Source organism: Pipra filicauda, unplaced genomic scaffold (assembly GCF_003945595.2).
Source record: "Pipra filicauda isolate LSUMZ 115617 unplaced genomic scaffold, ASM394559v2 scaffold14_size4853619_pilon, whole genome shotgun sequence".
In the NCBI taxonomy this organism is placed as follows: domain Eukaryota; kingdom Metazoa; phylum Chordata; class Aves; order Passeriformes; family Pipridae; genus Pipra; species Pipra filicauda.
In genome coordinates this window covers 4,693,404-4,718,723 of record NW_024103985.1, presented here as the reverse complement: position 1 = coordinate 4,718,723, position 25,320 = coordinate 4,693,404, and the positions used below count along the sequence as shown (strand labels likewise).

At 46.9% G+C, this 25,320-nt stretch overlaps 1 protein-coding gene across 14 annotated transcripts in view; it reads right to left on the bottom strand.

Annotated features, from left to right (window-relative positions):
• Positions 1 to 2,855: 2,855 nt before the first annotated feature.
• The window catches only part of ARVCF (ARVCF delta catenin family member), a 236,322-nt gene continuing 213,857 nt past the window's right edge, over positions 2,856 to 25,320 (bottom strand). For 10 of the 14 annotated variants that reach the window (XM_039378914.1, XM_039378916.1, XM_039378913.1 and 7 more), the window contains 9 exons: positions 17,888 to 18,015; positions 16,824 to 16,974; positions 15,345 to 15,537; positions 14,100 to 14,214; positions 13,430 to 13,520; positions 12,325 to 12,378; positions 8,490 to 8,581; positions 6,467 to 6,580; positions 2,856 to 4,994 (listed from right to left, as the gene is read on the bottom strand). In XM_039378914.1, coding sequence (XP_039234848.1) covers positions 6,479 to 6,580; positions 8,490 to 8,581; positions 12,325 to 12,378; positions 13,430 to 13,520; positions 14,100 to 14,214; positions 15,345 to 15,537; positions 16,824 to 16,974; positions 17,888 to 18,015 — 926 coding nt within the window. In that variant the 3' untranslated portion in view covers positions 2,856 to 4,994; positions 6,467 to 6,478. The remainder of the gene's footprint in view (positions 4,995 to 6,466; positions 6,581 to 8,489; positions 8,582 to 12,324; positions 12,379 to 13,429; positions 13,521 to 14,099; positions 14,215 to 15,344; positions 15,538 to 16,823; positions 16,975 to 17,887; positions 18,016 to 25,320) is intronic. The other 4 variants (XM_039378907.1, XM_039378909.1, XM_039378917.1 and 1 more) reach the window with 2 other exon arrangements.

The window sequence follows — 25,320 nt, the reverse complement described above, 5'->3', positions numbered from 1 at the left end:
CATTGTTGATTTTTTTTTTTAATTCTCCTACCATGAAAATTTTAAGGCACATGATAGTTACAAACACATTAGCTACTAATTACCAGTAAGCTTCTTAGTCTAGTTATTTTGTTTCTCTGAACAGTAAGAACCAGATTGGCAGGCCTTGTTACATCCTCACTATCTTCCTCCTCACCTTGGACTTCACATCATCCTACCCTGATGTCAAACCTAAGAAAACAAAGGTTCATAATACCTTCCCCTTAAATGCACTAAATTAGTTACTGTACCAGTAAATCAGAGAATTTCTCTGTCAAAGATAAGGAAACACCAGATTTTAGGGGCATCCAAACAAAGAAATTTTGCAGGACACTACAACTATATAAACACCTTCAAAAGCTGTGAGAGCACAGCTCCAGCCCAGCAGCACAGCCCGTGGCTGGAGGCACTGGCACGTGGAGGTGTCACTGAGTGTCACCTGGGGTGTCACTGAGTGTCACCTGGGGTGTCACTGAGTACAAGGGGCTGTAACCACCCTTGTGTGCCCATGGGGCTCCTGAAGCTTGGCTTCCTCGAGGGTTTGCCATGTGCCTCTCACAGGGAGCTGAGCCTGTGCTCAACTTTAAGGCAGGTGGCAGAAAGGGACTCCCCACCTTCAGTCTCCTGAACTGCTCCAGGAGTGCAAACTGCCCTTCCCAGCACGAGCCTTTCGCTAGAAAGCATTGCTGGAACCTGCTCCTCAGGGCAGGCACGAACTGATGAACCTGCTGCAGCAAACACACCACCCTGCTTTCTTCAGGTGTCCCTGACAGCCAGTCGGTTCCTGGTCAGTCCCTTCTGGGACATCTTGGCAGCAGGGACAGGATTTGCTTTCCCAATGCAGGTGCCTTCGGAACCGGCAGGTCTGAGTGCACGGAGCAGGACTGGGACAGGCAGGTGGTGTGCCCAGAAGACACTGAAGGTTGGGACCTGTGGTTGCCCAAGCTGTTCTCTGGGGAGCATTTCAAGCTGACAACACATCTTGAGTTGCACTTATGGCTAATATGCTACTTAATTCCAAGACAGAAACAAACTGTCCTAAAGCCCTGGCTTTCCGCTCTCCTGCTCGGATTCTGCAGACGGACGGACCGACCTGGGAAGCACAACTGCTCACACACCAACACCCAAACTGGGTGCTTCTCCAGGGGAGTCAACACACGATTTTGGTTTCTTTAAACCTCCACAGCTAAACAAAGGTGCTTGTTCTGCAGTAATCACATGCCATCAGAAGTCTCCCTCCCCCTGTGTTATCTCAGCCCTGACTGGGCCATCCAATTTCCTCCTCCTCTTTAGCAGGAGCCTTGCAACACCATCACTTCCTTCCACACCCATCCCTCCCACTAGAATTTCACAGGTAGAAATCTCTTCTACCCCAGCCCTTTGCAGGCAGATTCCCTCCAGTTTTCACAGTGAAGCCAACAGGAAAAGAGGAGGTCACATCCGTGAGCCCTAAAAAGCACTGCCTGCCTTTTAGCAGGAGACTCCAGCCCCTACTGCAGCTTTAATCACACACATTGCCACGTTCCCTTCTTTACATACAGTCCCTGCTGCCAAAACACAACAATTACGGGTTCATCCACCCACAGCCCAGAACAGCTCCAACAGCCAGCCATGCCTGTGCCAACAAGGGCAGAGGGGAGGGCAGGGGTGGGCACACATCCCCCCAGGGAGCTTCTGGCCACAGACAGAATGGACACGGAATCACCAGACCTGGTCCAGGTGCCCTGTGCCAGCCCCCAGCTGTGGGCAGTCTCATGTGCAAGTCACCCCCCAGCCTGTTTTCCTTCCTCAATATCCAAACAAGTTTGTTGAGAAGAAAAAACCCCACAGTAATGTCGAGGATGGGTTATTGCTACATACTTGGGAATGAGCTGTCACTGTAAGGCATGGGAAGGGGAGGGGTTAGACGTGTGATTGCCAGGGGAAGCCTTGGCCCATCCACTTGGTATCTGACTCTGTGACACACCATCCTTTGCTTCTCTGCAGCCACAAACCACACTGTCAGCTCACAGGTCTGCTGGTTGCCATCACACTTACCCCAGGAAAACAAGGACCAGTTTGCTCCAATGACCTGGGCAGCCAGTGCCACCCAACCTGGCAGGGAGGGTTGTCAGCACAGGGTGCAGTGTAAATACAAACCAGACTTTTGGGGGGGGTGGGATGGGGTCTGAATTTGCTTCTCAAATACTCCTCAGTGTTTTTAGCCCACTAATGACAGAGACTGAAGTAGATCCAATCCAGATTTTGAGTGTCCCTGTAGTGTGCCACTAAGAGCCATGGGATATCTGGGATAGGAGGTCATGACCATAAGTGGCCCCAGTCACTTCACTTCCCCCTTCCTGTGGTTTTCTCTGTTAACCTCTTGCTGGCTTTGAAATATTTGTACAATAACTAAACCACAAAGTCTTAGCAGAGACTCCTTTCAACAGTCAGGTCTTTATTTGAAGTGAACTTTTGTTCAGACTCCTTTGGTAAATATATGGTTTGAAGTAGATCAGGGACAGACTGACAGCACGGCCCTTCTCTTACACTGTTCTAAACAGCTACAAAGCAGGTTCCATTGCTAATTACTGAACGTTTTTAAAAAAATCCTTTCATATACAAAAAGAATACACCAAGTACATAACCAAAAGTGATATAAAACTCTTCTGTGTAGCTTGGTTAAAAGGGTCTCCGCGTATTGGCAGAACAAGTATGAAAAGAGCACCATTGATAGAATATACAGTCAGACGATGGATCTGGTCTCACTGCCACACTCATGTCTGCACAGAGAGACACTGCCTGACACAGACAGTCACAGACACTGCCTGACACAGACAGTCAGACACAGACACTGCCTGACACAGACAGTCAGACACAGACAGTCAGACACTGCCCGACACAGCCACAGCCCCTCCCTCTGCTGCCCCTCAGCCGCTGGGCAGCTCTGGCCCAGCAGGACTCTCGTGCAGGTGAAAATACAGACTCTGCTCTCTTGATTTGCTCCAAGCAACTTCACCTTCCCCAGCATCCAGGAGTGACCACTGCAACGCACGGGGAAGGTGAGGCTCAAAAAGGGAGGGTGCGAAGGAGCACACGTGTCATCCAAATCACTGACAGCTTCTGGCATCAGTCTTTTTCCCTGAATCAACAAATGCTTCCCTCTCCTGCAAACTACTTTACATGGTTTTGTTAACCTATCCTCTGCACAACAATATATATATATAGATATATAGACTTTTTATTTATTTATATATATGTATTCATGTCAAATTTTTAATATACTCAAGAAGATACAAAGCTCTTGGTACTTGCTTTTTTTTTAAAGTTTTTAAATCTTTTTTTACAAAAAAATGTAGATGTTTACTATTACAGTAATATTTTGGGGGAGGTGAGGTTGTTGGATATTTCCCCTTTTTAATTACAAAAGAAACGGCAGGCACTGAAAACCGCAAATGATGTTTGCTGGACTCAAAAATGTGCTTTCCAGTCACACCGTTTTTAGGAGCTCGTTTAAAACTAAATGTGGCAATCAAAGAACAGTGGCAACCAAGTAAATTCAGCAAAAGTCCTCTCGTGCTACTGGTGAGACATTTGCTTCCTGTTCTCATCTGCTGCCCTCCCTTGACCAATGCCTGGAGAAAATCGGTGATCTGAAGTCATTTAGTTCACCCTTTCCAGACCCTGAAAACGCAGAGCGCTTCTCTGGAGGTGAACGTCCCCCTGCACAGAGCAGGGGAGGAGAGCTGCTGCCCACGGGGGCATTTCAGGCCAAATCAAATATGCAATCCCAAAACAAAAGCAAAGGAACACAGAAATCATGATGATGATTTTAAAAATGCCAAACCAGTTCCCTTTGTGGCATTTTTCATGAGGATCTATAGCCCAAAGCAAACATGGATCCAACAGTGAAAAATTTACCATCGAACCTAAGTGACAGACCCATCTAAAATTTATAGCATTTTCAAAATAAAACATCCTACAAAAAAGCTCTTATTCTCTTCCAATGTCGTAACAGCTATGGCAAAAGTAGTTGTTAATCACCATCAATGCAACAGTGGTACATTTAACATGTAAAAGCTCCTTATTGCAATCTTTGAGAATATGAAAATAAAAAGCCAGGCAACTTCATTTCTCAGCACAGATTTCTGAACCAGGGACACTGAAACCTTCCACAAACTGCTTTTCAATATGTGGAAATAAAACCAGAGAATTACAGAATTCAAAAGGCAGAAGTATTGTACACCAGATTATAATGACAATATAGCACTGTGATTGATATAGCTTACTCTAAAAGCAGATTATACAGCTTGCATCAATTCTGTCATCCGCTCTCCAGTTCGTTTGACTACCGTTTAATAGTTTTTGTTCTGCATTTTCTCCCTTCACTGAAATCCAATAAACCCACTCAACATTCCTGCACTTTCTGTGGAAATAATAAAGAAAACCTGAACATTTTTCAAAAAAGCCTTCAAAAATGTTAAGAGTCACAGTTCAAAAGAAATCCCCCAAAACAAAAAAACCCAAACCAAGGAGCCCCAAGCCAGGGAAGTGCTGTCATCCTCACGGTGCCCCTGCAGTGGCAGCTCCAGTGTCCCCAGCTCCTCTCTCACTGTGTCACCGCTCGACCTTCCCTGCTCAGTGTGGCACCGTCCCCACGCCAGAGTCACCCGGGGCTGCAGTGACAGGGACTTGGGTTCTCTGCTCTTGCTTTCTTCTTGCAGGAGGAGGGAGGGGGAGGTGGTGGCTGTCCTGGTGGGGTGTAACCGAGTTCAAAGCAGGCTGTGGCTGTAAGGCAGGGTGCTCTGGGTGCTCCAGGGGCTCCGGGGCCATGGCAGGGTTCTCCCCACACCCTCCTGGAACCTGCAGAACCTGCAGCCTGTCAGTGATGCAGCGCCCTCGAGTCTGAATGGCAGTGGTGACTGATGAGATCCTCTGTGTCGATTCAATGTTTGCTTCTCCCCCTCAATTAAAAAAAATGTGGTTGGACTTTAGCCCTGCAAAGTAAAGTCAGAATTGGTTACTACTAGTCAGTGACATGGCCTTCGTGATCTCCATCACCTCGTGACAGGACAGTGGCTGCACGTGCCAACCTGTCCCCAGCACGTGGGCTCCTTGCAGGGTTTGTCTGGGAGAAAATGAGCACAGACTGTTTCTCAAAGTCAGGACCCTGGTGTAAGGCTTCCCTGCTCAGGGAGGAGTGCAGGAGTGGAGCAGGCACTGCACACTCTGAGCTCAGGGAGGTGCAGGAGTGGAGCAGGCACTGCACACCCTGAGCTCAGGGAGGTGCAGGAGTGGAGCAGGCACTGCACACACTGAGCTCAGCCCTCTGCCCCAGCCAGCACAGCCCAGCCTGCAGCACTGCCCAGCCAGGGGAGCCAATAGTGCAGGCTCTGCTCTGGTCTGGAAGAGCACCTGCCCATGCTGGAAACCTGCTCTGGGCAGGGGCTTCCAACCCAGAACAGAAACAATGGCAAACACTCAGCATTTATACCAGACTGAGAAGGAGTAGGGAAAAAACATCCAATACCACCACCCAAAGCCATCCAGGAGTTTTCGCTCCCACTAATGCAAGGGATTTCCATGTAGAACTATGGACAGATGATGGTTCATTTTTGGGATTTGGGCCTTTAAAGGTCTGTTGTCCACTCCGATGGGAAAGTTGCTCAGTGCCTTCCTGACAGTCAGTAACATTTTCCTTTAGTCATAGCCAGGGGCACAACACCTGCTGTTCCAAACATAGCATCCTCTGCTGGAGTGCCAGGAGGGATCACCAGGGTAACTCTAGCAAGGCAGCAGGACACAGATTAGCAGTGGCAGGAGCGAAGAAAGGCCAGTGACATTACCAAGGAACTTGGCACGTGGCAAAGGCAGACAACCAGAAGCGACACAAAGGCACCTTTCTTTAGTGACAGAAAAAAAAAAAAAAGAAATTGAGAAGTGGGAGCTGTGGGTCACTGCTTATTGTGTAACCAAAATTATCTCTCCTTGCAAAGTAACCTGTGTACAGTCAGCAGCTTTCCTGCAGATGGGCAGGGCTGTGGAATACATGGGAACCCCAGGGGACATCCAGAAATAGTCAAGGATATGCTTTTCCTTAAGTCTCAGACTAATCCTTATAATGAGCATAGAGGGGGAAAAAATGATTGGAAACAGGAACACACCACTCAAATTCATTCCCATGGCCTAACAGCAGAAATATTTCACATTTCAGCTGACAACCAATCATTCACAATATTAATTTGCTGCCTGCTTATTTGACAGGTTATTTTTTAATCAAAGAGTGGTGTTTGATTGCATTTCATTAAAGATACATTGAATAATGTAAACACCACTTTTTTTTCCAAATGCATTTTCATTTCTCTGAAAGCACCCAGTTAGCAGTTAGACTTGAAGAGATTCCACAGTGATACAGATCATGCACGAGAGAAGTTAATCACTAGCCCCAATTACCATTAAAAGGACCTACCATGCATGCAAATTAGACCCAGGAGTCAACAGGCTGGGGTTTAATGTCACGGGCATCCACCAGATTCACCGAAGCCCTGTTACTCCTGTTAATGTTTTTCCTATTTGTGTCATTCTGCAGCACAGGGTGAGGAGTTAAAGCAAAACAGAGCGGATTAATCAAACAAAACCACCAAACAAGTCAGCTTCAAGTAGCACAAGGGAAAATTAGTGGTAGAGAAAGAAACAAGATCAGCAAAGGCACAGTACTGACAAAAGCATCTGCAACAGCCAAGAGGCTGCACTGCCCTGCAGTTGTTGCTCAGGATTCCCAGTCTCCCTGGGGCCTCGGGGCTGTCACAGCTCCCAGGGCCACAGGACCCCCAGAACAGCTCAGCCTCAGCACAGGGACAGGGAGGAGCAGCAGCTGCTCAGCTCTGCCCAGGGGAGGACAGGGCCCTGCACACCTTGGCTCTGCCCAGCAGCCTGAACTCAGGTCACCCTCAGGTCCCCAGAGCCAGCACACACTGGGGGTTACACACTCTCAAGGTGAAATGGTTTTTCTCTTTTTCTCAGAAAATCAAAGCAGCTACTCACTGAACTCTGAGTTTTGCTTCACTTCAGCCATACACTGGAGTTAGGGCTGCTTGGACCACTTTAATGAATTTTGAGTGGCAAAAATAACGAGTACTTGTTAATTTTCATGCCTCGGTCTATTTTCTTTAGAAAGACATTTTCTGCCAAGCTCCTGTTGATCAACATTCTTGTACCACTTCCTGCATCCATTCCTGCTGCATCCTTGCAAAACATCTTAGAACTGTGCTGAGGGACCTAGAAAGTTCACTTTGTTGATACTGGCTCAGGCACAGCCACCTCTTGCCAACTGGAGCAGGGGAGCAGAGTGCACAACTTGAGCAATCCAATGTGAGAAACATCCAGCCAGGTCACAGCCATTCTCCAGGGTGTTCCCCACGGAAAGGCAGGACACAGCAGGAAAGGCCTGGCCAGGCAGGTTAACAGAGACAGGCTGGTGCAGCAGGACATCTTCCCAATTCATGATCTATGGAAATATTTTTCTCCAAACCACATTTTTATTGCCCTTGTTCAGTGATGGGGGTTTTCCTTTCAGCTGACTGAAGTGTAATTCTTTCCACTCAAATCACCTGGATTTTCTGACATTATCAACAAGATGCTGAAGGTTATTAAGGACAGCCTTCTGCACAGTAACAACAGTGTTTCCTACCACTGCCTCCTGTTTTGATGAACCCTCCCCTTCCTTCTCAAAATCACTTCCCAGGGGAAAACCTGAGTTGTTTTGAGGCCAGGGAGAACTGGTGGCCAAAGCATTAACAGACTTTTAAAAAGGCCACTGAAAAGGTACAACAATGCAACAGAAATTACACAGAGCCTGCTGAGCCACATTTGCACATAACCCACAATACAAAAAGCTGTGTGAAGTAAGACTTTTTTTTTTAAATTAGAAAGTTGTCTAAATTTGGGTTTTAAAGGCGCACACGTAACCGTGCATGTCTCTCCTTCCTCTCCATCTCCTTGGTCCATGCCCGTAGTCCACCATCAGGACTGAATGAGTGCTGCAGAACTGAACGCTGCTCACCACACTGCTCACACTGCTGGACACGGACACACAAGATCACATCTACTTCTCGTGGTGGAAACAATAAAGCAGTGTGAGAGACTGAAGAGAACAAAGTCTGAGCACAGTCACACACTTTAGGGCCAGGGAATGCTGCCTGGACAAGGGTGACAGAACAAGCACTTTCTATTTTTACAAACTCATCCACTTACAAGAATACAGCAGTTGCCTGCATTTGCTCCTGCACCAGAAAGCAGCATTTTGTTTTTATTTCTAGTCAGCCAAGCGCTGAATTACAAAATAATTCCTCTCCTTTATGTGGAGAGGAAGAAAAAAAGGAAAGGCCCTTTGCAGCCCCCAGGTGAGTAACTAGCACGTGTTCCTCACTGAGGGCACCAGCCCCCCTTCCCCTCAGAGGCACTGGGAGCACTGGGCAGGGAGAGCAGCTCACTTTTAAAGGTTCCTTCTCCGAGGCATCGCCCGAGGGGTCGCTGCTCTTGTACTTGCGCTCCTTGTCGCGGTGGTCGATGGTGGAGTATCCATCTGGGGAGAGAACAGCACAGTCAGGCAGGAGCACAAACAGCAGCACAGTCAGGCAGGAGCACAAACAGCAGCACAGCCAGTGCTGATGTGAGCACAGTCCTGCAGCAGAGGAACAGGAAACCAAACCATCACACCCCGCCGATGCTGGCAGCCTGCGGCTCACGGGCTCCAGCTCTGGAACTTCACTGTTACAACTAAAAACAAAACAGAAGAGCCCTTTTTTTATAGCACTGCCAGATGCTGGCACTCATTAGCAAGCAGCACTGTTTTCATCCCAGCCTGCTGCACTTTTTAGTGTGCCCAAGGAAAGCAGCGAGTTGTCATCTCATGCCCTGTGGCTAACGAGCTCCAAATTCAACCCAAATCTTGAGTTCCTTGCTTAGCAGCCTGATTAATTGGCTGTGTTCATTCTCTGAATGCTCTGCAGCATATTCCCACTCTTCCTGAGCCTGACTGCTGGCAGGACATGACGATAATTTGGAAGAGTCCTCATAAGAGCACTGAGAGAAAGGGCCTGTCGAGCTGGAGGAAATGTCGCTGCAAACCCCGCTGTGCCTGGGCTCACTTTCATTACCAAGGAGCACCTGTTGGTGCCTTTTCTCTCGACAACTAAGGAAGAGCATGAAAGCTCGATGAACACAAGGAATAAAAGTGTGAGAGGGTTTTATGAAGAAATGGCTCTAATTATTTCAGAACCTTTCCTTTGAATCACTGTCAGCCAATGCAAAACTTAATTTATTTTCATGATGCATCAGATTTCCCTCATTATCAGTGACAAATAGATCCTTACCTGCTCTGCTTTGACAGCATTGTAATCTGGAGTAAATGACATCCAAATTTATAGCTCCCTATAGGCTTTTGTTTTCCCCTCTGTAATTGAGGGATCATTAATGTTTTCCTATCCTGACAAACTGGGTTTTTAGAACACCACAAAAAGGTTTTACAGAAACTATCAAAACACTCCCCTCTCCGTTTATTACTTGCCTGCAACAGGCCATTAAGAAAAAATGAGTGATGTGTTTGTGGGGTTCCTGTGGCATAAAGAGGCACCGTTTGCCCACATGACACCTGCACACACAGCCAGTGACTGGCACCGAAGCCCATCCCAGAGCTGCCCACGGCCAGGTCAGACTGAAAAGAGCTGCAGTCTGTGCACACAGACCTGCAGCAAGCACCTCAGGCACCAAATATTTATGACATCCCGGGCAGTAACAGATTATTTAACCTCGCTGCCTAAAAATAACTAAAGCATTCTGGAGTTATTCATGTAGCACACAGACACAAAGCATGAAAACAGTTGTTACACAACACTTGACTTACAATTACTTGTTGACAATGAAGATGCCTGACATTCTTGGCTAATCCTTTTGAACAAAAAGAAAAAAAACAGCTGCACACCCAGCTACCCAGCCAGCGCTTGCAGGGGAACGTGTGACCAATAATTCTCTTTCAGATGACAGGCATGGAACACTGCTAGTAAGCCATGGCCTAATCTAAGGATTCATCATTTATTTAGGACTAAATAGGTCACATGGGTATGTATTAAATGATGGAAACATGGTGACTGCCCCAAAGAACCAAACCTGCAGCAACGGAGTGGCAGCTTCTCACAACCCAACATGAATTGTAGTCTCAAGGATGTCCTGGATCACTTTGCATTTTTGTCGTGCCATCATCATGGGTGATCCACGAACAGTTTTAAAAGGAGTTGCCAAGATACAAAGGAACATTTAACCTTCCCCCAGAAAGCAACAGCCACCAAGTGAAGGATGGCAGCTGTGATACTCCCAGGGAGCAAGGTCATTAGTAGAGACTGCAACCACAAAGAACTGAGAGCACAACAGATCTTTAATACTACTAAAAAATTAAACGCCCATGCTCAGCCAGGACACAGCAGCAAGAGGAAGATCCAGCTCTGGCACAGTGGCAGTAATCTAACAACTAAGAGGGCCAAGAACTTTGCTCTTGGTGTCCAAGTTCCAGCAGGTTTTGCAATCCCTCCTGCTGTGTGTGGTCTGTGAGCACAGCAGCACGAGTGGGGTGTGTGCTTCCAAAATCCACACACTGTGCTGTGACCCTGCCAAGACAAGCAGCAACAGAGACAGGCCCTTCATGATTTGATCTGATAAAATGAGAAATATCTTGAAGGAGACTGCATCAGAGAAGTAACACCTCACTGCCCCAAGGACCAAAGCTCTGCAAAGAAATTAGAAATACTGCTTCTCCCATGTTTCAGATTCATTCTAAGAAGCCATCAGAATTAACTGTTTCTGTGGCACGAGGAAGATCTCTACAGAGCTTGCTGCTGCACAGCAGAAGTGCTCACTCTAGAGTGCAAAAAGAACAAAACCTCCAGAATACAACAGTCCACAACAAAGTTATAGTCAGAAAATATAGTCTAGAGCAGCTCCTTATGTTAGTATGCCCATAAGACAAAAAACACTAAGCATTTGGAAGAGCCTGAAGGGAAGAGATGAAATACTAAGTTGCTATTCCAGTTCCCTGGAATGAAGGATAGTAAACTGGAGAAACTGATTGAGTCTCTTCTCAGCTGAGCTCTGAAAGAGCACAGGGTTAAGAGTCAGAGTCACTCAAGAGCTGCAGTCATGAAAACCTGACAGATATCACCTCCTAAAGGTGATAAGAAGATTGGAGAGCAGAATGGCCCAGAGAACCTGCCTGATGCTGTGCATATGCTGTTAATCTGCATTTGGTTTTGCACTCAGAGCTGTACCAGGAACTCATGACAGCACAAGGCAACAATTAATACTGAGACTACCAACAATGAGCACTGCCCAGACTGCAGCAGCTGCCAGCACAGCCACCCTGGCAGGCAATCCTCTCGGAAGGTGTTTTCTTCCATTGTGAGAACAAATGTTTCAGTGTTCCCTTAGGCAAAATACATATGGACAGTTGATTCCTGGCAGGTGGCATCTCATTTTTCTAAGAATACAAAAGGTAATAATATACCTGTTATTTTACTTCCTGAACGTGCTTGGCTTTCACCTTGGTTCTAACTTCCTATTTTATTCAGCTACAATCACAAATAGCAGTATAATATCAAGCTGTTTCATCTGGAGGCATTAATATAGGTATATTTAAATAAAAATAAAGTCAATTGGAAGAAATAAAGCAAATTCTTGAGAGACCATATAGCACCTTTATCTACCTTGGTAAAGAAAAAACCCCTCCCAGTCTTACACTACAGAGCTTATCAATCTCAAAGCACATCAGTGCCAGTCAGCAGCTGAGCTCAGCCTAAAGGAAAAGCCAGGCTCAGCTGGGTGCAGGTCAATGAAAAGTGGAGCCAGGAGTATCACACATACTAACTTGTCTTGGGTATTACCTACAAAGCAAAGGCAGAAGAGATTTAAACACAAAAAACACCCTGAAGTAAATTCACAACTCTTTTTTTTCCTTTCTGAATCCCCAGACTTGCAGATCTGTAACAGGGAATGCAGCTGCCTCAAGGGCCAGAGACCAGAATGAAAGGTGGGTTGCTGTGTCTCCAATATATATGCACAAAGGAGTGCAGAAATTGGTGTGTACACTCTACATGTGTACAAAGAAAAAAAAGACAGGAAAAAAAGACAACAACCAATCTTTTGTGGGGTAATGTTCTGTTTTTAAATGTCAGCTTTATCCACCTGAAATAATATCTCCTAGAGAAATAGCTGAACTTTCCTGTGAGTGACAGTGTGCTCTATTGGAACAGACAGTGTTTGATTTATGAGTGAGTTTACCTGGGCCGAGCTCATCCATAGGTATCATATCACGGCTCCCAGACTTCTCATTATCTGTAACACAGAAACATTGAAACCACCTGAGTTACATTTGCTTTGCTCAAAACCTGGTACTTCTGAATTAGTCACAGAACCAGAGAGGTCCATGAAATACTGAACACAGAGATTATTGTAAAAAACTCCCCACCAATTCAACTGTTATCCATTCAGAAAGGGAAGTCTGATTGAAGTTCTCCAGAGGGCACATGTCATCCTTGTATCTTCTGCTTTAGCACTGTAATACAGAACTCTCTCTCCAAGTGACAACAGAAACCACAATTCTGCTTTGGACCACCTACCACCATTAACAAGCTTCTCCCTGTTCTCTCCAGAATAGAAAAGAAAGCAAATAAGGAAGGTGCAGCTTCTCAGGGCACACAGCCCAAGCCAGCAGCCTGCTGAGCCAGCAGAAGGCTAATCCACAAAGAGAACGACAAGTTTCTTGTCACATCAGCAAACTGACCCAATCATCCTTCATCTGCATAATCTTCCAGGTCTGATCAAAGACAGGGAAGGTGGAAAGAGGCAGGCAGTGTGGGGCTGTCATTTCTGCAGCAACCTGCAGTTAAACCAGATAAAGGGCACCACGAAAAACCTGCTGTGAGAAACCAGAACCAGCCCAGGGCAGAGCAACCCCACTGAAACCAAAGCTGGAGCTACACCAGAGTTGGCATGGAAAGCACAGCCAGGTTTAGCTGGAGCTGGGATTAACTCACCTCCCACAGAACCCCCTGCACAGCAGAGGAAGGAGCTGTGCCAGAACAGGAATGCTTGTTCAGAAAGGAACAGACTCCAGGACTGAGCAGGGGGAAGGTCAAGCCCATTCCTGGGGAGATTTAACTGATTATGTTGCATAAAGTTGAGAAAACACTACCAATAATGTAATTCCATAAGGGAAGGAATATCATCCATATGCAGGTAATAAGGACTGACCATTTGGGGACTGTGGGCTAAAATCACCACAAATAATGCATTTTTACCCCCTCATGCTGCAACACAGTTTTAGCAAATCCAGAAAACAAGAAAGCAAAGCAGTGCAGAACTTGGGCTAAAGAGCAGAACTGACCTTGACTTTTCTCCACCAGAGGCAGGGTGCTGTCATCATAGCCAGACCTGCCAGCAGGACCCTTGGAGCCCTTCGGAGCCGCCGACACGGACTAGGGACAAAACCCACATGAGCACAGAACTGCTACTCAGGGAAATGCAACAAGAAAAATAAACAAACCAACACTATGGAGAGAGATTACGGATGCTGCTAAGCATCCCCCCTGCTGTTGATAATATGGCACTCGAGTATTTTTCTATTTTCATATAGATTTGCTGGTGGAATTTCTTCCTGTTATCTAAATGGCAGCCCTGTTGCTCTGTAAAAGGAGCAAAACCTTTCCACAAGGAAAGATGAAGAGGCTGCAGGTCAAGCCCAGCCCTGTGCTGCTACAGGGAATGTTTCAAAAGAGACACAACTAAGACAAGACATGCTAATTCTTCCTCCAGTAAAACTGGGGCATTTGGCCTGTAAGAGGTGTCAAACTTCCCAAACCTGAGAGCTCCGTTCCCCAGAGCACAGAAGAGCCCAGCCAGCAGGAATCTGCATGATGGTGTGACTGAGTGGAATACAATCCACTGTGCTAACCTAGAAGTGAAGGCTACCATCTATCACACTGCAATCCTACACTGAACTAGGACACCTTCCACTCAGGCATTTCCAACACCAACCCAAGATCCAGCACCTTTACCTGGAAGTGTGACTTGTTCCACCCATCCTTCTGAAGGGCATTTCGTAGCTCTTTATAGCTCCAGACCATCTGAAGAATGTGAGATGCTGCTTTTGTTTCTCTGGGAGATTGGCTGCTTTGCAAGATAAAACCAGAGCTTAAGTGCCAAGCAATGTCAGACTATTCCTATGCTGATATCCAGAACTCCATACAGCTACTGACTGAACCTGTGAGTTATGGTGTATATGTGACTTCTTCATACCTAGAGGTATTTGCTGACAAAAACAGAAATCAAAAAGTTGCAAATTGTGCACATTTTTGGGGTTTCACACGTACTGCTGGACAAGCACTGAGGCCAGGGTGACCCTTTTCTCTTGCAGCTATCATCAACAAAAACCAGATTCCATCCTGCCTGGATTTATTCAGGAAAAAAAACCCAACCCAAAAAAAAAAAAAAAGTTCTATGCCACTTTTCAAACCTTCCCCCAACGTATCTATATCCCTCACAATTCAATGAAGTTGCTCCATGGTTTTAGAATACCTTACAAAGTAATTCAAGTCAGCAAAAAAATAAGCTGTTTTTAAACAGAAGACGAATTTTTATCCATTCCCTACTAGGTCAATACACAAGCACCCTCTATAAAATAAAAGAGGCCTGGATTTTTGGTCAGCTCTTGTATTTCATAACAATACAACCCAACAAAGCCACTTCAGCTTCTCTCCCAAAAGTTTGCTGAAAACACACCTACAATGTGTAACTGGCCGAGCCACACAACACAAAGTCTCTGAAGCAGCCACAACACAGGTTTGCAACAGAACTGCAGAGGAAAAATTGGTCACTTCAGATGACCAGCACCAGCCCTTTGGTCAGAACAGTTACTGCACATCAGTAACCATTTCACTTGACAGACAGATTTCATCCCTGGCATTTCAGGAGTGGAACAGTGCCACAGGAAAAGGCCTCCCACACTGAAACCAAGACCATGGTTTCACTCCAAATGCTGTCTAAGTGCAGACGTGGTGCCAAGATGTCTCTGACAAGGAGAGAGCACGTCCTGATGTGACTGAAGGGACTACTCAACCGACCTTCATCAAGTAACCCTATGAAAGGTGCTGGCTTTCCACTCTGTAGGTATTACCTGCTGAAATTAGAGCTCCCAAAGGTCAGGATGCTCCAGCACCTCACAAACCAAAAGCTGCTGTTCCTGGAGACATATTCAGGTTTGCAGGGAGTTCTCATGCATTCTGCTGCCAACTGTCACTCACCTGGACTTGCTGATGGCCACCAGCTTCTGAATGCCCTGGGTCTGGATCAGAGACCGTGCGTTTTCGGAGCTGTCAGTGATGATTTCATGGATGGTGTTCAACACTGCAACCACTGTATCCTCCTCCAGGTTCTTGGCAGATCTCTGCTGCCTGCTGGGCAAATTTCTTACCAGCTCACCCATGGCATAACTACCTAGATAGGGGGAAGAGATACCATTAGACAGCCCTAATAATCAATTCAGCTTCCCATTCTGAATGATAGAACTCAAGGGCATTTGACATGTCAAGAAAAACTTCATAGTGCACGTGTTTTGAACCTCAAGACTGTAACTTCACGGGGCATTTATCATTCCTTGTTTCAAGGAGATTGAGAGTTGATACCCAAGACAAAGTCCTTCATCATAAATGCTAAAAAGTATTGAGAGGGGAAGAAAAAGCAATCTTTATTGAGAATTTTACAGCCGGCATCTATCACATTTTCCAAAGCCTGAGGAAAAAAAGCATCCAGTAGCTGCTGCCAATGCCACATATGCATGCTAATACACAGACATGGCTTACTCAACTCAGCCTTGTAAGAGGCCTTCTGGGGCAAGGTGTGCAGTCATGCATTTATTAACCTTCTCCCAACAAAGGTGAGAGTATTTCCTCCTGGGTGCAGTCAGCCTTCTCCATGTACAGGACTGGAGAAAAACCAGGGAGGTTGAACTTTATCCCTCCCAGGTGTCTGTCTGTGCCACTGGCCTGGCTGCACCTCTGAACTATTAAAAAGATGTATTAAGGCAGAATCCCAGCTTGCTATTTGCTGGTATCAACTTCCATGGTGGCCCTAAACACGTCACCAATATTTCCTGGCCTGACAAGGTTAGAGTTTAAACAGATATATCTGTTAAATACAGGGGCATCTAAGGGAAAATTTGAGTGAATCTTTGAAGATTCCTGCTTAGGGCAGGTGAATGCTTATTTACCACCCTGGACAGGAGCTAGAGCACTGTTAACACTAAGTTGAAGAATATCAAGTTGATTGGTGTCCAGCTGCTGCAAATACCACCACACAAAAAGATGAGAAGGGAAGGAGGAAGCAAAAAAACCGAAGATACAACTTCAGAGCTCACTGCACTTCCCCAGGTTTGCTCAATGTGCCACTGGCCACACTCCCACTACATCTCTGTGACCATCACGTGTGACCAGGAGCACCAGTGCCATGTCAGCCAGGGCTAAGGAAGAGACAAGAAACCTCTGAACCCACCCAATCCTCTGCACATCTCCACACACTCCTCCTGCAAAAGTCTACATCTGATTTTACTCCCGGGTTAGAAACTTCCCTCAAACCACAGCTTGTCTGAGTGGGCTGTGAATACACCCTGAGCTGACAGCCCCCACTCAGTGGCTGCAGGACAGCGTGGGTGGGAACTGCACGCAGGAGGAGTCCTCAGCACGGGAGGCCCCCCGAGGGTCTGGCTGGAGAAGTTCAGAGGGTACCTATGAGATCTTTGTTGCGCCGGTCCATGGACAGGTTCCTCAGGGCGATGGACACGGCCCTCACCACCTTGTCCGAGTCGGACTGCAGCAGCTCCACCAGCACGGGCAGCCCCCGCTCCTTGCGCACCGTGGCACGGATGTAGGTGGACCACTGCCAGCACAACAGGGAGAGAACACACACTGTCAGTTCGGCCCTGCCCCGGCACTCCTGCCCCTGCTGCAAAGCCATCCTTTCCCTGCCAAGACCAGCTATGGTGTGTGTGCTGGTGCACTGCACTGTCTAACCCATCATTCGAGTTCATCAGGCACCAGGGAAGAAAGGAGGTAGAAGTTCATCCTGCAGTGAGGAAGCTGCTGGGGAGAGGGGACAGAAATGGGCAGAAGGAGGGTCATCCATCAGCAGCTGTTCTGTACCTACCTCAGTGGGAAAACAACCCTCTGGATCAGGAAAAAAAGAGGTCATTTGGAAGAAAGAGTAAAGCATCTAAAGCATCTGTTATCTTCCTCCTCCTCCTATTTTATGCCTTTATTCTGTTTCATGAATGAGTTTAAACTAAGCTGGATTCCAGACAGCTGTGAAACACCATCCTGCTGACCCTCAGGCCACTGATGAGTCCCCCTGAGCCATGTGATTCTAGAAATGACCAGGCCAACCTTTGGGAGAACTGCTTGATCAGTGCTGGGGATGCTTCAGAGAGGATAGCAAAGGACACTGGGAGTGTAGCTTCCTAAGCAATCTGACAAGCCAACAAATTAAGTATTCAGGACACTTAATTATCTAGCACCAAGGTTTTCTGAGTGGACAAAGTAATGGTTAAGTGGCTTAAGTAGTAAAACTTGTTCATGGTTAACTGTCATGAGCTCAGTGACACTTCCAGTATGTAAACCATCTGTCCAGAAGATGGAAAACATCTTTAGTAAGCAAATGGAAATAAATTCTTTGGCTTTCCCACCTCCCTCCTTTTTAAAGGAGATGCAAATGTAACAGTGCCCTTACAGGGACATTGCTTTGTTCTTTACTCACAGAAAGGAAACCAAGAGACTGCAGAGAAGGCTGCACTCACCGTCCAGTTGCCAGCACTGAGATTCTGCAAAGCTCCTGCTGCAGCTTCCAGAGTGTTGAAGTTCTGACTTTCAGTGAGGATGGAGAGGTACAGTCGGACCACGTCTGGCTGGTACAGTAACTCAAAGCCTGCAGGGGGGGAGAGGAGAACAGAAGCAAGAGAAGCAGAGAAGACAATGTATGAACAAGCACAGAGCATACCTGTACTTAACCACATAAGAGAACAGCCAAGAGGAAGCTGCTGCCCCACAGGAAGAAGGGCTTCTACCACATCCAGGACATTCCATCCACAGCTGTGGAAAACAGCAGAGACAGCAACTCCTGCAGAGAACGTTCCCATGGGCTGCAGGGCCCTTTGCTTGTCTTGAGGCTGACAATTCTCTCTGAAATCTGGGCTATCTACACACTGCCTAGCATGCATATAATGACAAGGTGACAAGAGACAAGTTTTGCCTGCAACAATTCTTACTGCATCTCCAGACTGGGCTGCAAATTCACCCTGCACTCCTGTTTTCATTCAAATCTCTCTCCCTGCCTTTGGAGACACAAACAGCAGGGCCAAGGAGAACAAGCTACACCATCCTATCAGCCACCCCCTCTGCACACAGGGGACAAAGACAGAGGCAAGATGTCCAAGTGACTAGAACCCCCGGCTGGGAGGGGCAAGGAGAAACACTGATTCCAGCTCAAATATCCAGTAAAGAAATACTCTGGCACTGTACCACACTGGGAGCTGAGACAGACACACCTGTCACCTGCCTGTCCCAGAGTCACTGTATCAGCTTTGCAGTTAAGCACGACAGCAATGAGAGCTATCCCCAGCCTGGGCACCCGTTTCCTTTGTGATGCTCAGTGACTGACAGGAGCATCCGTGCCCTGACTTCCTCATCCACAGGATTAGGACTTACCCATCCACCCCCATTAAAAAGGGGGTGTTAGACAATAACTTCATAATTCCAAGTTGCTGCATAATGTGAAGCAATTTTTATCCATCTTTCTCCACCAAGTGCAGCATGAGACACTGCATCAGAGAGGGCAGAGCATGCCAAGCACCCTGTTAAAGGATGGCCACACTGGGTGCTGTTTGGAGTGCGTGAACAGAAAGCTGACCCCCCTGAAGTGTTTTGGTGAGGGCAGGAAGGCACAAGCAACCATGGTCAACACAGCCTCATGTACAGGCACTGTAGGGGTTTGGTGGCTGTTGGGCTGTTTGCACTGAGTAAGGTTCAGCAGGCATTACCTAGGGAAGGATTTCGAGAAAAACATGACATCAAAGAAAGCATAAAGGTGTGAAGGAACTTGGGCAAAGAGGGAATTTGAAGCTTGTTTTGAGCAAAAAATTTTTTGATTATTATTTGTACACATGAAAAGAATGTTTTTCACCTCACCAGATGCTGTCCTAGAAGTGGAACATAATTCAAATCAAGTTTTCCACTAGGAAGACAGAAAACCTACAAACACAAATCACTTCCTCTCTTCAGTACTTGCTTTTCAAAAATCATCCATCTCTCATATACATATTTTTCAGCATGTATCACAGATTATCATATTTTAGACATCTCAGATCAAACCTACAAGCAAGAAAACTAAGCAATGCTATCCCGTCCTGTGGATATTCTATCATTTTTTTCCTTTTTAAAATTCTCTTTTGGTAAAGGCTTTACGAAATTAAAGCCTTGTTTTTAAATCTGCTTCTCCACATTCTTCATAGCAGTTACTGCTGTGGGGCTATGTGAGTCAGGGTCTCAGAACTCAGCACTACTTTAAACCTTGTACAACACCCCCCATGAACACAGGCTGTGTCAACCCCTGGGAATACAGGGGGTGCTTATCCCACTGAAAATAAGAAAACACACTTAATTAGCCAAGGGTTTCTTTGCTCCATACCAAACAACTGATGTAGGTATGAGGATCCACAAGCTGCCGTGTGCTGGCTCCTGCTTTCTGTGCTCAGGCTCTCACACCCAGCCCAGCATCCTGCACCCTCCTCCAGTGACTGCAGAGTGAACCTGCTCCAGGGCTGGGACTGCTGGGACTGCCACCACTTGTGTGCCACACACGACACCCACAGAGAGGTGCAGCTGCAACAGGTGGCAATCCCCAAAGGCATCCTGCCAAGCCACACCACCGACCTGCCTCTTCTCCAGTGTCCTCTCCCTGCACTGGGATCACTGCTCTATACTGAATGCAGAGGAAAAACTGTCGTTACCTAATCCATGAGGCATGAGCAGCTGTACAGCTTCTCTCCATTCCTCGAGTAAGGCTGTGATTATCTGACTCCACTACAACCTTCATATCACCTTTTCCCCCTGCTACTTCACAAGGTGAATTGGCAATCCAAGAACTCCTCAAGAAAAAACACTGCTGATAAGCACACAGTGTTCCTTTCCTGAACACTGACACTTCAAACCTCTTAGGATAGCCTGCTGGAATTTTGACAGTTATCTTTTAGGGAAGCTTTGCTGAAACATAAATCAGATCAGCAGAAGAGATGAGAAGGCAGGTTCATTAACAGATGATGTTCATACAGAACATTTGCTGCTCCTGTATGTGAGCTCAGACCTGCCTGTGGTTCCCCAGGATGCAGTTGTTCAGCCAGCCTGTTTTACAGTGCCCACCTACAACTCGGCACAGCCCCACCTGTTCACCCCGTGCTGGTATCTAAATGCAGGCTGTGATGGGCCCTTTCTGTCAGTCTGCACATTCTCTTTGGCTGGACACTCTTCCCTCTTCAGCACCTCCCTGTGTGTGAACACCAGGATGCTCCAACCCTCTCACCTCTGCCTCCCTCCCACGGTCACAGCTGCATTCCAGTCACGCCTCCCCCGCTCCCTGTCATTACCTCTCTCCATGCATGAAAGCCTCTCCTTTTCCCTACTTACTAATGTAAGAGCATCTCAAAAATGCCTTCACCTTCTCTCCTCAATAATGCACAGCATTTGCTCTACCAACTACCAGTACCTTCCTGCTTTGGGGCACAGCTCAGCCAGCTGGTGGATGATTCCCACCTCACTCCACACATCCTCCTTTCCAACCATATTTATGCCTCTGACCTGTTGGCATCTCTTTTAAACGGAGTCAGCAAGGGCTACACACCACAGAGGGAACTCCAGCCTCCCTCCTGTCTCCCCTGCTCCCCTCACTGCTGCAGCTCCCAGCACTGCAGCACTTCTGTCAGCCTGGCTCTGCCAGAGAAAGGCAGCAGGATTTGCTACAGCCAAGTCTGAAGAATGTCCCTCATGGATGCTGCTCATTAGCAGGGATGAGAACCTAATAGTGAGCAAGTTACTGCTGCACTGGAGGGTTTCCCCTCATTGACAGCAACCTGACACTTCTCATAAGCATTATAGTGCCTTAAAAAGAAACAAACAAGTTTCATATTTTCTCCATCTGCTTCCTGTCCTAATGAATCCAGCTCTGCTATTTATAGGATGCAATTTGTCTGAATTATTATAAATTTCCTTCCAGTGTTGCAGGGAGGCCTCTAACATTTTTCCACGAAGCGTTTCAAGCACGTTCCTGGAAGCACAGCTGGTCTCACCTCCATTAAGCACCTGCTTCTCTTCAAAACTGATCTTCTTAATTTCAAGATCATCTTAGTTATTTTTTCAGGTAATGCTACTTTTATGCAATATATGGCTAACTGCCTATATCCATTTTTTTTAATGAAAATGAGGAAAGAGGGTCCTTAGTGATAGATAATACACCAAACGACAACAACATCCGCTGTTTTTCTTGGTCTTTAAAAAGTTGTTTTAACCACAGCCCAGACTCAGCACTGCCCTTAAAAAGATAATTTTCCTCGAATAAATGAAACTTTTCCATCAGTTATGGATTTGTGCTGAGCTGGAATCTACACTGTCTCCTCCTGGAAAAGCACAGAGATAAGTCATTTATTGCTTTTTTTTTCACTGCAGAGTAAACAAGTTCCCTGTGTCAGCTTTTGCCTTTCAGAGACACACCTGGAACACTGATGGCACTGTGAGCAGGGTCTGAGCATCCCCCAGCGACCACAGCCCTGTCACAGAGGAACACCTTCCACTGAGACTCACCTCCACCAGTCCCATCTTTCTGAGAAAAAGGAAGATGAGCTTCTTCACAGCAGAGCTGCTAAAAACTGGCCAATGGATTAGTTCTGTGTGAGGCTCCACTACCAGGAGGTGGCACGTGGATTATCCTCCACTTGCCCACAGAACAGTGACAGCACAGACAGCAGTGTCAGTCCTGAAAACACCTGAGGAATGAGCTGGGGTTGATTAGCCATCTCCATCCCTTCAACCCTCAGTCCCTGTGATGAGAATGATGCAGCAGTTCTGGATTATCTTCTCCACAAAACTATTTGCTTTCATCCTGGCAATGCTGATCCTGTGCCTGTCCTTAGCTCCACTCTGGCAAGAACACAGGACACTGCACCAGGTGCCCATCCCTGATACACCTGCTTGAGCCCAACTTCAGACAACTCTCTCCGGAGCAAGGCTGCTAAATCTATCCCCCTTCACCACCCATTCCATTTAGGATTTATTCCCCTCCTACAGGCACGGGAAATTACACCCACATGTACACTGGTCAGATGAGAGATCTGCTGCAGCAGAAACAGGCTGCTTCCCTTCCTAGCCATACAAACCCCCTGGGCTGCTGTGTAAAACAGTGGCAAATTTCATAAGGAGCTGGAAGGATGCTAGCAACACTGCAGGAAAACAACAACGTCTAATCCTAGGGGGAAGAAAAACCAAACCAACACTTAAGTGAACCCTGGCAGCAACTCATCCTTGCAGTGGGCACAGGCAGGTGCCCACCAGTGGTTTGATTCTCACTTACTGCACTCGGGTCCCCAAGGCAGAGAAGGTGCAGCACCACCCGGACTCCTTTTGGGATGCCACCACAGCCAGAGGTGCCCTCCGTGCCCCAGCCCCGAGGGGAGGGCAGGCCGGGGAGCTCAGGGGCTGCTGTGCTGGGCAATCCCAGCAGCGGCGGCAGCGACCGGCAGATGGGGCGAGAGGAGCCCGGAACGCGCCTTCCCTGCAAGGTCACTACTAACAGACTTTGCAGAGTAAAGAGAGCAGCTCCCTCAGCAACCAGGAAGCTGTGAGCCAAAAGAAAAAAAAAAAGAGAAAAAAAAAAAGTAAAGAATCACGTCAGTAAAAGAAACGAACAATTAGCTTCTGCACAAAAGGAAAGCTCCGCAGCCCTTGGACTCCTGCCCTCTGCTGACAGCCGGCTGGTACCTGCATCCCAGCCTGTGCACTCCATTGTCTGCCAGTCTACACCAGAGCTCAGAATTATCTGCCACAGAAATGTTTTCAGAACACGTGAGCAGCAAAGCAGGGCAGTTCAACCCTGCCCTCCCAGAACGCCTCACTCCGTGCTGTGCTTTCTCAGCAGAGGAATGGAAAACCCCACAGAAGGCTGGGGAGGCCACTGGTTACTTCTACAAAAACAGTAACCAGATCCCTAAAAAACCTGACCCATCAGCTCCATTCCATCTGTAATGCTGTGCTTCAGCACCCGGTGCACAAAGCAGCTTGAATGCCAACATAAACTTGCAAGATTCTTCTAATTGAAAGGCTTAACAGCAGCGAGGACACAGCCAGCTCCGAGAGAGCCAGAGCCTTGGCATGGCTACTGGAGAATGCAGAGACAGGCAGAATACTGAGTGTCACACAGCTGAGGCACAGCAAACTGCAAGCAATGAACACAAAATAACAGGGGGAAAGTTCTGAACAGTCCCTGTGGCTTTCACTTCAAGGTACAGTGCAAGTCAGGACAGCGATGGCACTCACTGCAGAGATTCAATCACGAATGCAGCATCCACCACCGAGCAGGAGCTCTGAAGACAGGCAGAACAGCCTTTGAATAATACTGAAAAGAACCACCGGAATAATATGGGACACATGAGACTCAAATCAGGCTTGAGGGAATGCTTAAGAAGAGTTTTTCTATTTAGCAAACGAACACCACAGTGTGTGACCTTTCCAACTAATCTACTAAGTCACACAAAAGCTCTAAAATGATGTAAACTCTTCCCAGCTTACCACATACTCCCACAATGAAAGCACTAATGGCATGCCAGTTATAAAGGGAAGCAAGCAAACCTCCACCCCAAAGGATGTAACAGGAATGTTACCAGCACTACCAAGTGTGCAGGTATGCAAAAAAACAACACAGGGCTGACTGCAGGGAAGACAGAAAGGCAGCAAGGAAAGGAAACGGGAGGGCAAGGGAGTGCAGGAGAAACAGGGGTGCCTGGGAAAGCAAACTGTCTTTTGTTATTTCTATTATTCTTTACATTTCCCAAGCTGTACAAGCTGTCATCAAAGTACCCTCTCTTACAGAGCACGCTTTGTAAAAGGTTGGTTATATTCCACTTCATATCCAAAGAATATGCAATTCAACAGAGAGGTGGCTCAATTAAACACAACCCATTTTGACCTTGTGTGAGTTCCAGCACTTCTGTTTTCTGTGAGCACACATTTTAAAGCTAATACAGTTTTCCCTTTCCAAAGGACCCGCAAGCAGCACTTCTCCCAGCAGTGTTTGACAGGCTGCCCAATACAAAGTCTTTTTCAAGCATATGCAGCTAAGTCTCTTGGCAACTGGAGATGTGCTGTTAACTGCCTTCTCTCCTCACTAATCAGCTGCAGAGGCTCTGGAGGACCAATACTTAATAAGGATCTGGAAGTTGCTGCAGATAACTGGAGCACTACCCAAGCTGCTGGTTCCACGGGGAATGCTCTGTCCCGAGGGGCTGCCAGGAAGGGAAGGGCAGGGAATCCCCGGCAGCCAGGCTGAGGCAGGATGGGAGAGCTGCTGAAGATGTGCAATGAGACAGGGAGAGGAGGCACGTGGGTGAACTGCAGCACATTGAAGCATTTGTAGGTCACCTTTGGCAATGTTTTTTATTTGGGTTTTTTTGAGAAACACCATTGTTACAAGCAACAATGCTTTGGATCGGAGTTAACATTAAGCCCTTTGGCTGAATGATTAAAATGGAGAGTGCATGTAAATAGCTTTCTTTACCCCAGTCCCAGAAGACTTGCATCTGACCTTGGAGACTCTCAGTACAGTACATGAAATGTTAACACTTGCTCTCTTGCCAGCTCCTCTAATCTGAAGTTATTTTTATTTATTTCAGTGATTACTGAATGCAGGACAATCCCATTATTCCAAAAGCAAGTCTGTTTTGAAATGTAATTTGTATCTAAAAATCAAGCATTAGATAACATTCTCTCCCCTCTCATATCCTCAGAATGCACGCAGGAGTCTCTGCTTTGTGAGCTACACATCAAACACAATCCCATCATCAGCTTACCACGGTGTTTGCAAGTTCCCAGAACGCAGCCCAGGCCCTGCAGCACCACTGCAACAGCTCACAGTGGGGCTTGGTTCAAAATCCTGGCTCACATATGTAAGCTGTGCCAGCTCTGGAGGGTTTCC